This window comes from Zonotrichia albicollis, chromosome 2 (assembly GCF_047830755.1).
Source record: "Zonotrichia albicollis isolate bZonAlb1 chromosome 2, bZonAlb1.hap1, whole genome shotgun sequence".
NCBI classification, from domain to species: Eukaryota; Metazoa; Chordata; class Aves; order Passeriformes; family Passerellidae; genus Zonotrichia; species Zonotrichia albicollis.
The window spans coordinates 88,678,003-88,690,998 of NC_133820.1; the positions used below are offsets into that span (position 1 = coordinate 88,678,003).

Sequence of the window (12,996 nt, forward strand, 5' to 3'; positions counted from 1 at the left end):
TGCTTGCTTGTTTTTAACAAGACAGCGGGGTTAATTAAAAAAAAATATAGGATCTTATTGCAATGATAATTTTAACCTTTTCTGAAAGTAGAGCTCAAAAGTTACCAATGAAAAAATATATACCCCTATTACTTTTTTCTTAGGTTTTAACTGGTCTTTCATTGTGCAGTAACTAGATGCCCTTAATATGCATCTTGGGAAGGTACAGCAAGAAAAAGTCTTGTAAGGTTTCAGTTGTCAAGTGTTACCAGGCAACTGTTTTGTGTTTCTTTATTTATTTTTCATCTAAACCTTAGCACAGCAAAACTACCATTATTCAGCAGAAGGGAAGCTAAAAGCATCCAAGGTACTCACAGGTCTGCACATTGCACCAGGCTCAGCAGAGTATACTGACATTTAACACAGATCCCACTGCTGAGGGGACAACACACTGCTGACTATATTTTGAATACACACATACAAACACACAGAAAGAATTATTCTTTAATGAATAAAAATGCCTCTCAAAACTCACACATGCATACAGACTAAACTCAGCTAAACTGGAAACAACAACGCAACAAACTCCTCAGGAATCCCACCTCGCACAGAGAGCACAAAATAACGTCATTGTTAAACTAAAAGATCCTCAAATTCCTTCTACACACTTTCCCTGACATCCTCACACAATAAAATGCAGGGGTCAGTGGTACTGAAACAAGGAACGGCAGTTCCACTCTTGTGCACATACGAAAGCAAGTGACCCAAGCTATTATTCCAGTCTGAGGCACTTTTTGTTCCTAATATCCAGATGCAGCAGCTTTTTCTTCCCCCCTTTCTCTTTTCTTTTTTTAAGAAATGACTGTGGACACCTCCTTCACATTTTCCTTTTCTTCACTATTTTCACTCCATAAAGCTGCAGTCAATGTGTTTTGTGTGTAGTGAGAAGGGAATGGCACATTCAGTGGTGGTCTCAGCCACAGCCTACATTGGTGGCTCAAGTAGTCTCAGGATTAGGTCTTTGTGTGTGATGAAAGGATATGAAAAGTCAGTTATTTAAACTCAGTCAAGCTGTTGATTTTGGGGAGGAAAAAGGTTTTGCAATTCAGTTTTCCTCAATAAATCACTGCCCTTTTTCAAGGGCAGCTGCAGATAGTTCACATGTTCACAGTGTTCTCCAGAAACAAAACAGATCATGATTTTTTTACCCCTCCCCTCAATCTAACATAGGGTAAGAAATCAAAATGAAGGGGCCATCACATTAATTACTCAAATTCACTTGAAACTAAAGCAGAAAATCAACTCTGTTAACAAGTAATAAGATCACTGAAAAATTACAAGGGCAAGAAACTACAGAGAAAATCATACCTTTAAAATTTACCAGAATAATTTACAAAACCAACAGGAAGTCCAAAATATATTTCACTGTCCTATGTACTCAATCAGTTTACAGACATAATTTCCAAGCAGTAGTTTATCAGTTTGGGTACTCATCTGGCAAAGTCTGAGATCAGAGTTTAAAGATGTTAAGCCTCTGCAAATCTATCTTGTGTCAGAATATGATTCAGCCTTTGATGAGGTCTCAAAATGACAGCATCCAAAAGACTGGCCACTTAGCAATATCTGGACTAATGTGCATAAACCACTATTAAATATATAGGATGCTTAACTCCTAATACCCTCTCATTAATTTCAATTCCTAATACCCCCTCAAAAATTTATTCTATTTCTTGGCTGATCTTTTCTCCAATTAGTGCATTGTGTTTTATTAGTGCTGCATTGAGCTAAACATTGTCCAGAGAAGCTGTGGATGCCCCATCCTTGGAAGTGTTCAAGGCCAGGTTGGATGAGGCTTTGAGCAGCCTGGTCTAGTAAAAGGTGTCCCTGTCCCTGTCCCTGTCCCTGTCCCTGTCCCTGGCAGGGGGTTTGGAACTGGATGGTCTTTGAGCTCCTCTCCAACCCTAAGCATCCTGTGAGCCTCTGATTTTACACTACAGACCCTGCACCTAACAGTGAAGTCCACATCCACAGAACCTCATACTCCCACAGAGGTTAAGGCAGGACATTTATATCTAAATAAAGTAGGTGTTTAGATCCTCTTAGAAAGTTTTAAAGTACTGTAATGGCCTTCACACAAGTTGTCCTTTACCTGATGAGATAACTTAGCTGGAGAGGAGCTGCCAAAACCACGTAACTCCAGTTAAGAAAAAGAGAACGAGATGCAGACAGACAAAGGCTAAAGAGGATAACAATAATTAAAAATATGTAAGCTCACCAAAAAAAAAGCCAAAATCCCACCATCTTCACCAAACAAGTTAATTCAGCTTTTTGACTATCTTAGTCAACCTACAACATTGATTACTACTTGATTTTACAAACAAATTTTATGCCATATTTAGTAGAAATAACAGTAGTGCCATGCTGAACACAGAAGTACTTTCTAGTTTACTTTTTCAGAAGAACTGGTACAGAACCTTATGATCAGCCAGAATCCATTACAGAAGAAAGACTCAGGATTAGACTGCAGATTTTAAAGGATATTTTTACTTAAATGAGCTTCAACCTGGACTCTAAACATACCAATAAAGATATTTTAGCTGAAACACCTAACTTAACCTTTGGTTTCTTCTCAATTTTTCTAATTCACATCTACCCACAGTGTTCTGTTCCAGCCATGGAGTCAAACATAGCCATAAACATGTTCTCATAAAAGAGACTTATTTTTAATTCATAAACCTTGTGGATACAGCAGTAATTTCCACAAAACACAGTCAGCTGCACTAACATGAGATGCCTCATATGCTGTTAAAATTCATAAGAAGAAAAAAATTACTGCCTTCCAGTGAGGACTGCTTCTCTTACCTTCAATCTCTCAAGACAGGTATGCTATATTTTGGTGCACTTCAAACCAAAGAATGAAAAGAAGGCAGAAAAATTTAAATGAAATGTGAGTAGCCACTTTGGGAGATATTGCAAAGTTATTTTTATAAAATCTAACCAGATTTTCAAAAGAAAACACAAGATTCATGATGCATTTTGTGCTTGCCACATAACTTTCAACTTTGCATTAACCACAAAGGTACAGAGACTATTCACTGTCTGGAAGAGAGTCTTTATTTTCCTTAACTCAATGGAAAAGGTAAAAAATTAAACTCTTCCTGTTCAAAGAATTAATTTTTATCCAGTTTAGCTGTCTAGACTAATAATGCTCATTATGGCTGTAGTGCAGTGTATAAATCTTATTACCTACTCCAAAAAGAATATTATCAATTTTTAACACTGCTTAAACATCTGTATTTTGTATAATGACAAAATTCTTGAAACTAGAAGGTGGCAGTTAATTATTTATTTATCGGTATTTAATTGGCTCATACTGTAGCTTTTGAGTGTCCAATCACTGTAAATTGTGATTGTGTGTCCAATCACAAAATAAATTGTATTTATTTGTGCTGAAATTACACACTCACTTGCCAATACAGTAAAAGGCTGGAATGCTCCACAATGATCCCAGCAATAACTCTGAAAAACAACCACTTCTTCAATGCAAATCCGCTCAAGAAAAGCTTCTACACACAAAGTAAGATGAACCAGTTACTGCATTGTTTATTAAGTTTCACTTGATTCCTCCTGACAACCATTTAAACAATGAATGTTGGGAAATGTCTCTCAAAGAATCAACAATAATGGCAGGGATCAGGGCTTTTATATCCAGCTAATACTGTTTTTAGAAAGGAGAAAATATTTCTTCCTGAAGGGATTATGAGAAGTGTTATAAAAGACACCTGCAAACAAAACAAGTGACAAAAGATCTCTATCATTATTGATAGCATTTATCCTTTGTAAAAATCTCTGCTTCAGCAGAAATAAATACATATTTGCTCTTGAATTTCCAAAACAACCACTAAGCAAGAAGCCTGCTGATCAAGAAGAGTAAATTTTAGAAAAACTGCCAAGAAGAAAGTGGTTTTGTCTTATGGATAGCAGTGCATTATTAATCAACACTAAGATCCTAAATTTTCTCTATTTCTGCCAAATAGAGAAGGCAAGCTTTGAACCACAGTGTCTTTTCAATACTCTACTGGACTTGTAAAATCTACTTTGTTTTTTGGAAACAGAAACTTTTCACTTAAAAAACAAACTCCAGAATTTGAAAAATAATTCAATAGCCAATTAAAAAAAACTCCACATAAATTAATCAAGATGAAGGAAAATGTTTACCAAATGTGGTTTACAGTAGGAGCCTGAAAGAAGAAAACAATCACATCTAGAGAAGCAGCCTTCACTGTTTCATTCCAGACCAGCTCAGTTTTGGAAAGCACACACTGCCTGAAGGATCTATACATTGGTCACTGACTAGGTTTTCCAGTGTGCTGGTAGATGTTTCTCTCTGTACACTCTGTACCATGTGCCATGCTCACAGGGTAGACACTCTCTCAGCCTTCTTTTGAAGCAGATCAGTTTGTTCTGTCAAAAGTAAGACACTGCAATTCTCAAGACAGTTTGCTTCGGGGTCTGCTCCCAAAAGGAAGTATGGACAAGATCACACCAATTGTGGCTCCCTCTGCTTTTGCAGACTTCTGTAACATTTTCCCAGCAAATTCTGCATCCTCAGACAACCCCACATGCCTTTAAACCACATGCCAGGGCGTGCAAAACACCCACTCAGCTTCTTGCTATAAAACCACCATGTTGTCTTGCAACACAACCCTCACATTACTATTGTAAATGCGCAGAACTGAAGAAAATGGTTAATCATTTTATCTCAGGATCACAGGACCCAGAGGATGCTCTGGCCATGAGCAGTACAGTGTGAACACACACACAGTGCAGTCTGCTGTAAAGGGGACACGCTGATGCACATGTAAACACCTCTGGCCCAATGGACAAGCAGCACACTGGGCAGGACAGACGGGTTTGACTTTGTGGATGCAAACCTTATGCTAAGAGACGAGGATAAGGACTGCAGGACAAACTGAACTTCCAGTCCAAAAGAAAGGCACATACGTATAGTTTCAAGCCAGCTGAAATAAAGATATTCTGTCTAATAAGACAGTTAATGAGAATGAAGAAGACTGAGAATCTCTAGAAATAGCAAAAAATTGTTTTTATAGAAAAAACATATTACACTTTCAAGAAGAATTTAAATTAATTAATATTACATTAAATTAAGTGACCATGAATTAAAATCCTAATATTCACTGTAAGCAACTCCCTAACTCACAAAAAACCCCCCATTACTGTAATTGATAGGTAAAATACACCACGTTCCTTTCTTCCCCAAAACGACACTTTAAAGTGGCACTGTAAAAATCTGAAAAACAAAACATGCACCTCAATTTCAGCTACTTCACTAAACTACAAAAAACACTTTATCTTAGTAGGTGTTTCTACTCCTTGGAATAATTTCTTTTTGTATTTTCAAGAGTTCAGCAAGAACAATATGATTAAATTGTTCAACCTGAAATGTCTTTGGTTAATTTTGAAGTCAAAACAGGGTTGGGATCCTGAATAAGTTATCTTTAAGAGACAAAGCAAAACTAGCAATAGCACCTTAAGAAACATTCCTGACCTCAGCATGACAGGTGTGATCCACTAAGTGGATCCAGATAATCCACTAAGTCTTTTTTTATCTAGCCTCCACAATTCTCTGTATTCTGTGATTCATGTTATTTTCATACAGTGCGATCATTCTTTTTCAGATTTATCCTCCTGCAATTTTTTATGAGAAAGATTAATAGCAACTGCAACAGAAAAAATTACCTTGATGTCATGTATAATCCTTTATCATTTCATCATTATCAAAATCTCAATGCTTTGTCCATCTTTCTTTTCTGCAGCAACTTATTTCACTTGTTCCTATTAAGGCTATTATATTCACCCTATTACTACTAATCTTTTCTTTGTAAATAGCCACACCTATTTTAATCCGAAATGGTGTGGTAAGCATTTGATTCTTTGTGGAAGTAGACATGTAATTAGGTTAATCTGTGCTATCTTTTCATGTGAGCTGATTGTTTCTTTACTATGGACATATTTCTTATAACAGCAATGAGCTTGCCAGATTGCTTGGAGGGAAATCAGGAGCAATTTACCAAGCATGTAGCTGCTATGAGCTGAAATCTTGACATAATAGCAAGCTGTGTATAGCCACTCCTACCTAGCAGTTATTACTCATGTTAGCTTTTTACTGACACGTTAAATTTCAACCGCACCTTTCTTTCACAAACAAGTGCTTTCCTTCGACTCAGCTACATCTGTGACAAATAGCTGATCTTCAGCAAAGCACACAGGAATCTAAATGCAAAATGCAGTGCAGAAGTCTCTGACTGAATTACCTGCACAAAGTCCAAGAAGGTCAATGGAAGCAAGTCATCCAAGTGGCCAATATCTTTGGAGAAACGATTTAAGATTCTTCCTATAGAAACAGGGTCGAGAAGAAAAACAAAAGGGAAGTAAATATAATTCCTGAATAGATTCATGTTTTACCACTTCAAAAACAATTTAAAGGAAACAGCTGGACTTTAAAAATAAAAAGTCATTTTTGGAAACCTCTATGAAGGGAGTCTCCTGCAACATATTTTGAAGAAGAATTTTTTTACAAATGCCTTCTACCCAAATATAAAACCTTCACTTCAACAGCTAGAAAAAAAAAATTTAAATGGGCTTTGAAGATAATATTTCAACAGATTTTAACAGGTGAAACAGACATGCTTTATATGCTTAACATGGGCAGGTAAAGGTTTACAGGTCAGACAACTTAATGCAAGTTTCATCAAGCAACATCAGCTGGAATCTGCTCCTATCCTTGACTGAAACTCACTAGTGCATGCATGTCTTAGATAGATCATAGCTGATCTAACTGATCTTTTTTAGCATTTCTGTTCTCACCCCTCAGCATTATACATGGATTCAAATTGCAGGCGTTTCTAAAATAAAATCTGAGATAGATTTGCATTCATGCAGCCTTACATTTACACTTATTGAAAACCTTGACAATACTGATCTTTATTTAAGCTAATAAAACGATTTTTAATCTGCTGTCAGTGAAGCATTTACATTTCTCTATTTTCCCAAGTTCTACTTGACTGAAAAAAGTCAGTTATATCAAGACTTCTTTCATAATTAAAGTCACAGAGCTGCCACCCATAAGTGGATTAGTATCTTTCTCTATTAATCAGTATCTCTACTCACCAGGAAAGAAACGAAACCAGGGGTGGGAATCTGGCTATTTCTAAGGTGTGTGATGCCCATACATGCATTCACATTGCTTTGTTATCTGCATATATCTTGATTCAATTATATTTTAACTGGTACAAACATATTCACTGCACTGGCAACAAAAGACTTTTTTTTCTTCCTTTCAAAGGAGCTCATTAAACTGAAAGCAAGTTTAAAGTTTCCACACAGTGCCCTGGCGACGTCATTTAGAGATAAGAGATACTGAAGGAACTTCTGTAGCAACCATCATGCTAGTTCTCTGCTCGCAGCTCTTTTTCATTCATTTCTTTTTTAAGGGAATTTCTGTTCCACACCAAACAATACAGAAAACATTTTCTCCTCAGGTCTGGGGCATGACTGTGAAGAGGGATACTGGTGGCAAAGAGCTTGTTCTGCAATACTTCTCTACCCAAGGCAGTTTACTGCAGGCAGCCAACAGCTGAATTCATCCTGTTTTTTGGCTTTGCACACTGAGAGGAAGAGTGTACAGCAGCACAAGATTCAGAAAAATCTCTTTCATCTTTTTCTACTAGGAATAGCATGTGGGGATGTTCCCTTTTATTTGTATCAGGGTAGATACATCAGAAGAAAATCCAAGGCAATTAAAAAAAAAACTCCCTTTTTGCCATGATTTTCTTTCATGGAGACTGGTCACAGAAGAGTGATCAAGCAGATGCTGCATGCATGCTGACACTAAGGCTTCTTAATATCCTTAAACATCACATTCTGGGTTATTTTCAAATAAACCAAGTCTTCACTGGCAAAAAGAAAATCATTTGAAGAGGTTAAATGCTTCCTGTTGACAGAGGTTCCCTTAGCTGCATGTCCAGGAAGGGTAGATAAGGAAAACTAGGTGAAATAACAGATTGGGCTCAGGGTATTAGAAATCTGTTCACAGCTTTGTCGCCTGTCTTCTGAGTGACTTCACTTTATTTTACAGAGCAAGGAGCACAGCAAGGAGAGGTGACAATGCTAAGACCCTCCATGAAAAGCTGTGAGACCCACCAATGAGGAGCTGCACACAAGGGCAAAGGATTGTTCCCACAGAGAGCAAACCCCACCTTAATTCAGCCTAAGAATCAGCTTTTTGCCTTTTAACCCCAAGTAAGTTTTACTTGTAGTGGTTTCAGACTTCTATAAGAAGGCATTACACCCCACGTGCCACTGCCAGGAGGCAGCAGGGTCACTCAGGCTGGCTCCTCTTCCATGGCCACAGCAAGGGCAGCCCCAGGCTGGCACCTCCAGCCACAGAGCAATGCCTGCACATTCAGAGTGGCTGTGGCTCTCCTCCTCTTCCTGTGAAGTTCTCTGAACAATGTGGTCATGACAGAAAACTCACCTCAGCCAGGCTGTCCCCAGCAATCCTTGGTTTCACTGTCTCTTCCATGTTACCACCAACCCCTCCAGTTCCCAGAGGTAATCACGCTGCTAATTGCCAAAACTGCATTTTTTTGCATCTGCCTTATGGAATTGTTAAGTATAACAATGTTTCTACAGCCTCTGTTTTGACAGTTCTGTGAGCTGCCACTAGGAAAGTGGAAATTAATCTGATGTTATCAACAAAACATGAAAACATCTTTTAATCTGCCTAATCCTCTTTAAAATGTAAATACAGCAATTCTGTAAAATGACACTGACTAAAATTTGAGTGAGCAAAAGAAATGGTATATGAAAAAGACAAACCCTGAAAACTGGAACCTTTCACAGTCCACCTAATACAATTAAACAGTGGCAATATGAATCAGTTGCTTCCCAAATAAACATTAAAGTGAATCTCTGATAGCAGAGATTCACTGTTTTTGAGTTCTCAAATTACTGAAAAATTAGTCTATTTAGTGTTAGCACATAGAAATTCTGCAAAATGACACCTGAAGTCATTAAGACCAGGAAAATCTTTTGCTTATTGCCAAGAGGTCTGTATCTCCCCGCTGTCCTGTTTATCTGGTGACCATTAATGCTTTTCTACAGCTAAAGGAAAGTAACAAACCCACAAGCCTTAGCTTTATTTTTGTCACTGCTGTTTGCAATTCTACTACCTCAGAGACAGCAGAAGAGAAAATACAAGTCTGGAGATGCATTTCAGATCCTGTTCACATGGATGTAACTAAACCGGCACTTTATACTGCATGTCCTACACAGAAGAAGGTACAGTAACTCACTAAAGCAACTTCTTTCACCATGTGGCAGGGACAGCAATGCACCTTCAAGCAGAAGTGTTATGCTTTGGAATTATCCACAAGATGCCCCACAGCCATTACAGTATTGCATTCAAAGCAATTGCTTCATTTATAAGGATGTCTACAAGCACAAGAGGTTTATTTCACAAGGTATGAAGAAACAACTATTTCCACTTACTGGAAGCAAAATAAAACAGTGACTTGCTTATGCAGAATTAAGCATGCAAGAGAAAACATTCCAGATTTAAAAGTTAAAGTACCTATTTGGAGTCAGGACTCAAAATGCTTACAGTTATGACTACAGATTCTTCCAGAATGTGCAAACGTAACTTTTGAGAATGCTTCTTCAGACTATGGAAAACTGCTGCACCTGCTGTTCAAGAAGGGCAGGAGCTGCATAACTTACCTGCCCCCACACCCTGAAAATTATATTTTATCTCCAAAAGCTCTAAACGCTTCTTTCCTAAACTTACAGATTATCAGCATAACCTTGCCACCATAGTTCATATTTCCAAAAACCCCAAACTCCTTAAGTAAGCATCTCTGAGATACGTATACATACCAAGAAACAATAATTCTTAGATCAGTCTAGTATATCCAATTCACAAAAAAATTTAAGCTCCTTTAATACCTACATCCTTTACTTATCCCAGCAAGGTGCTACAAAAGCAAAAAGAAAATACTACATCTAAAATTTCTAAGTCAAATTTCATCAAACCACAAACAAAAAAAGTATTTTAAGAAATCAAGGATTAAATATGCCAATGTTACAACAGCATCCACACTGGTGAATAGTATCTGCTACTTCAATCACTCAGGCTGCCTTGCAGTGTGTAGTGTGAGTAGCAAGCTGCAAAAGGGGACGTGCTCTCTTCAGCTGTCTTATGTTTGTTTTTACATCAAATAATTTAATCAGAACACACACTGTTGTTAGATTTCTTCCAAAGTAATTAAATAACTATTCAAAGCCAATTAATCACTGTTAAATAAGGGTCTGTCACCAAAGTGCTATGTACACATTTCAGACTATTTAATGGTCAAATACTTGGCAGTATCAAAGTTAAACAATGACGCATTAAACCTCCTCCCCTGCACAATAGTTAGGCTAAACTTGAAGTGAAAGAATCAAAACTCTTTTGTCCTCTGTGAAAAAGACATCTAACCTCAGTATGTGATATTCTTTTCTTCCTTGCTCTGTAAACTGCTTTAATTGCACGAATCGGAATGTGTTCAGGTGCTACAAATCCACTTTTGCTTCTGCAGGTGCCTACTGATACTTTGGAATAGATGTTCAAACCTATCACACAAATAATGAAAACACTTGACTGTGCCACACCTTTTTAAAATGTTTATACATACTTCATCATGAAAGAAATATAATCCAAACTGAATCAACACTCAAGATGTAAACACCAGAAAAGGATTCTTTTTTTTTTTTTTAAACAAGAAACTAGGATCCTCCACTGGAATAGCCAAATGCCATCCACAGTATTCAATGTTGCGCAACCTGAATTCCAACGACCCTAAGAGCAAGAGTACATTATTTCTAAATGTATTTGGCACTTCTAGTGTACTTTGTTGGCCAGGGCATTCACTGAAATACCTCTGTGTAATACAATAGAGTAGGCACATTGATTTTCTATACCTTGCAATGAGTTTACAAAACCTTTATACCCACTTGCTTCATCACACATTGCAGAAATACTTTGTCACTACTTCTCTACTTCACTGACTTGCCTCTTTGGAATAGAAGAAGGGTTTAAGAAAAGGGCCCTCTGCAGAGAGAAAGATTTTGCCACTTGAATGTGCGTGTGTGTGTGTGTGTGTGCACGGGTGTGCAGTCTTGGAATGTTTTTCCCCTCAGAGATCAGGCTAATCCTCAGTGCAGGCAATATTAATTGCATCACACTTTTTATTTCAATATGCAAATGTTATTAATAAATACTGCTTTGCATAGTAACCTAAACTCCTTCATTGCAATTGGCCTAAATATCTCTATCCATGTGCTGCATTCACCAGGGGGAAAAAATATTTAAAATCGCTTAAGCTACTCTGAAGCCAGAACACCCTCACTGCCCAGCTTCCATGGAGATAAAGTTACATTCTCTTCCTCTCCTTGCTGTTAACTCACAGGAACCTGTCTAAAGACAACCTGTAGTGCTAATAGATTCAAGAAGCTACTTAGTCATTTATGTGTAACTAAACCTAAACAACCCCAGCTAGGATTGCACACTTGCTTGAAGCTATGTCATGCCAAGGAGATGCTTGCAAAGGAGATAACCTTTGGATGGATCCATGTCAGACAATCCCAATGCACATTCTGTGCAGCCACTGACTTTGCTGAGTGAGCAGAAGCCCCTCATGTCCCCCATCCCTCTGACACCAGGGTAGCTGGGTGCCACCACTGCAACATCCACGGCACAGCGTGGGCTTCCTGACCCCAAAGAGAGGAATCGTGCACTCCAACAGTCCCAATTACAGCCTGGAACTCCAAAGCCCTTTTAAATGGACACCTGGTAGCAAAATAATGTATGTGTGGCAATAAAGGCACACTCAAAAAGTACAAATATAAGAAACAGCTGTACAGAACTGGGTACATGTAAACACCCGTCCACTGAACTGCACTGAACACGCTCCCCATTCTGTCCGTGGTACAAACTGGCAGCTCCCCACAGATCTTGCTGTTAAGCTGTGGCATTCAGCAACTGATAAGCCTTTACCCATGCTCAGTCCACACACACAAACACACACACCCTGAAAAAAAAAAGTACTGCAACTACAAGCAGCCTGCCGTTTCATCAAAGCAATGACAAAGTGGATTGTCTGTATCAAATGTTGGCAGGAAGCAGACATTACATCAACCTTGTAAAATACAACTATGAAATCAACAAAATAATTAAAGATGGATTACCGACTTTGAAAGGAATTGTAAGTTTGTGAAATATTTCTTCAGAAAGAAATCTGGAAATGCATCTCCTGCATAACTGTCAATTACTGATCTACTCTGGCTTTTCTTCCATATTTCTACAAAGAAACGTCTAAAGGTCTGTTATCTTTTTTTAATATATGTTTAGCACCACATGTCCACACAAACTGCCATATATAAGCATTGCTGTCTTCCCCACAGGCATCCTATAAATATAAATAAGAAATTTTACTCCATTTTTTTTCTTTAGCAGTCTGAAACTGATAGGAATATTATCACTTTCTTAGACATTTGCAAATAGGCACAGTGGTGCTGGGCCGAAATATGCTGAGACCATAATATCCATTTATCTAAACTGCCAGCATGTAATGAATTCAGGTGGGAAGCCTTCTATCCAAATTAATTTACTACTTGAAAAGGACTTTTTACACAAATGCTGTCAAACAAGAAAACAGTTAGGAAACGAGAAGAAAACGCAAACACTGTGTTTGATCTTATTTTTAAGTGTAGGATTTAAAGGAAGAAGAATAACTATGATAAAGATAAGAATGAAAAACAGGCTTCTTTGGAAATGAATTTTTATTTTTACTGCTGATGGAGACATCTACATTACCTAGTATGAATACACTGATCCTAACTGCACAGTTGTTTCTGGAGCTTCCTAGTTCATACATACCATTGATTGGAATTACCCTG

At 37.8% G+C, this 12,996-nt stretch overlaps 1 protein-coding gene across 2 annotated transcripts in view; it reads right to left on the reverse strand.

Moving 5' to 3' along the window:
- The window catches only part of ABCC4 (ATP binding cassette subfamily C member 4 (PEL blood group)), a 142,924-nt gene that overhangs the window by 59,273 nt on the left and 70,655 nt on the right, over nucleotides 1-12,996 (reverse strand). For both annotated transcript variants that reach the window (XM_074535621.1, XM_014273652.3), the window contains exon 20: nucleotides 6,315-6,394. In XM_074535621.1, coding sequence (XP_074391722.1) covers nucleotides 6,315-6,394 — 80 coding nt within the window. The remainder of the gene's footprint in view (nucleotides 1-6,314; nucleotides 6,395-12,996) is intronic.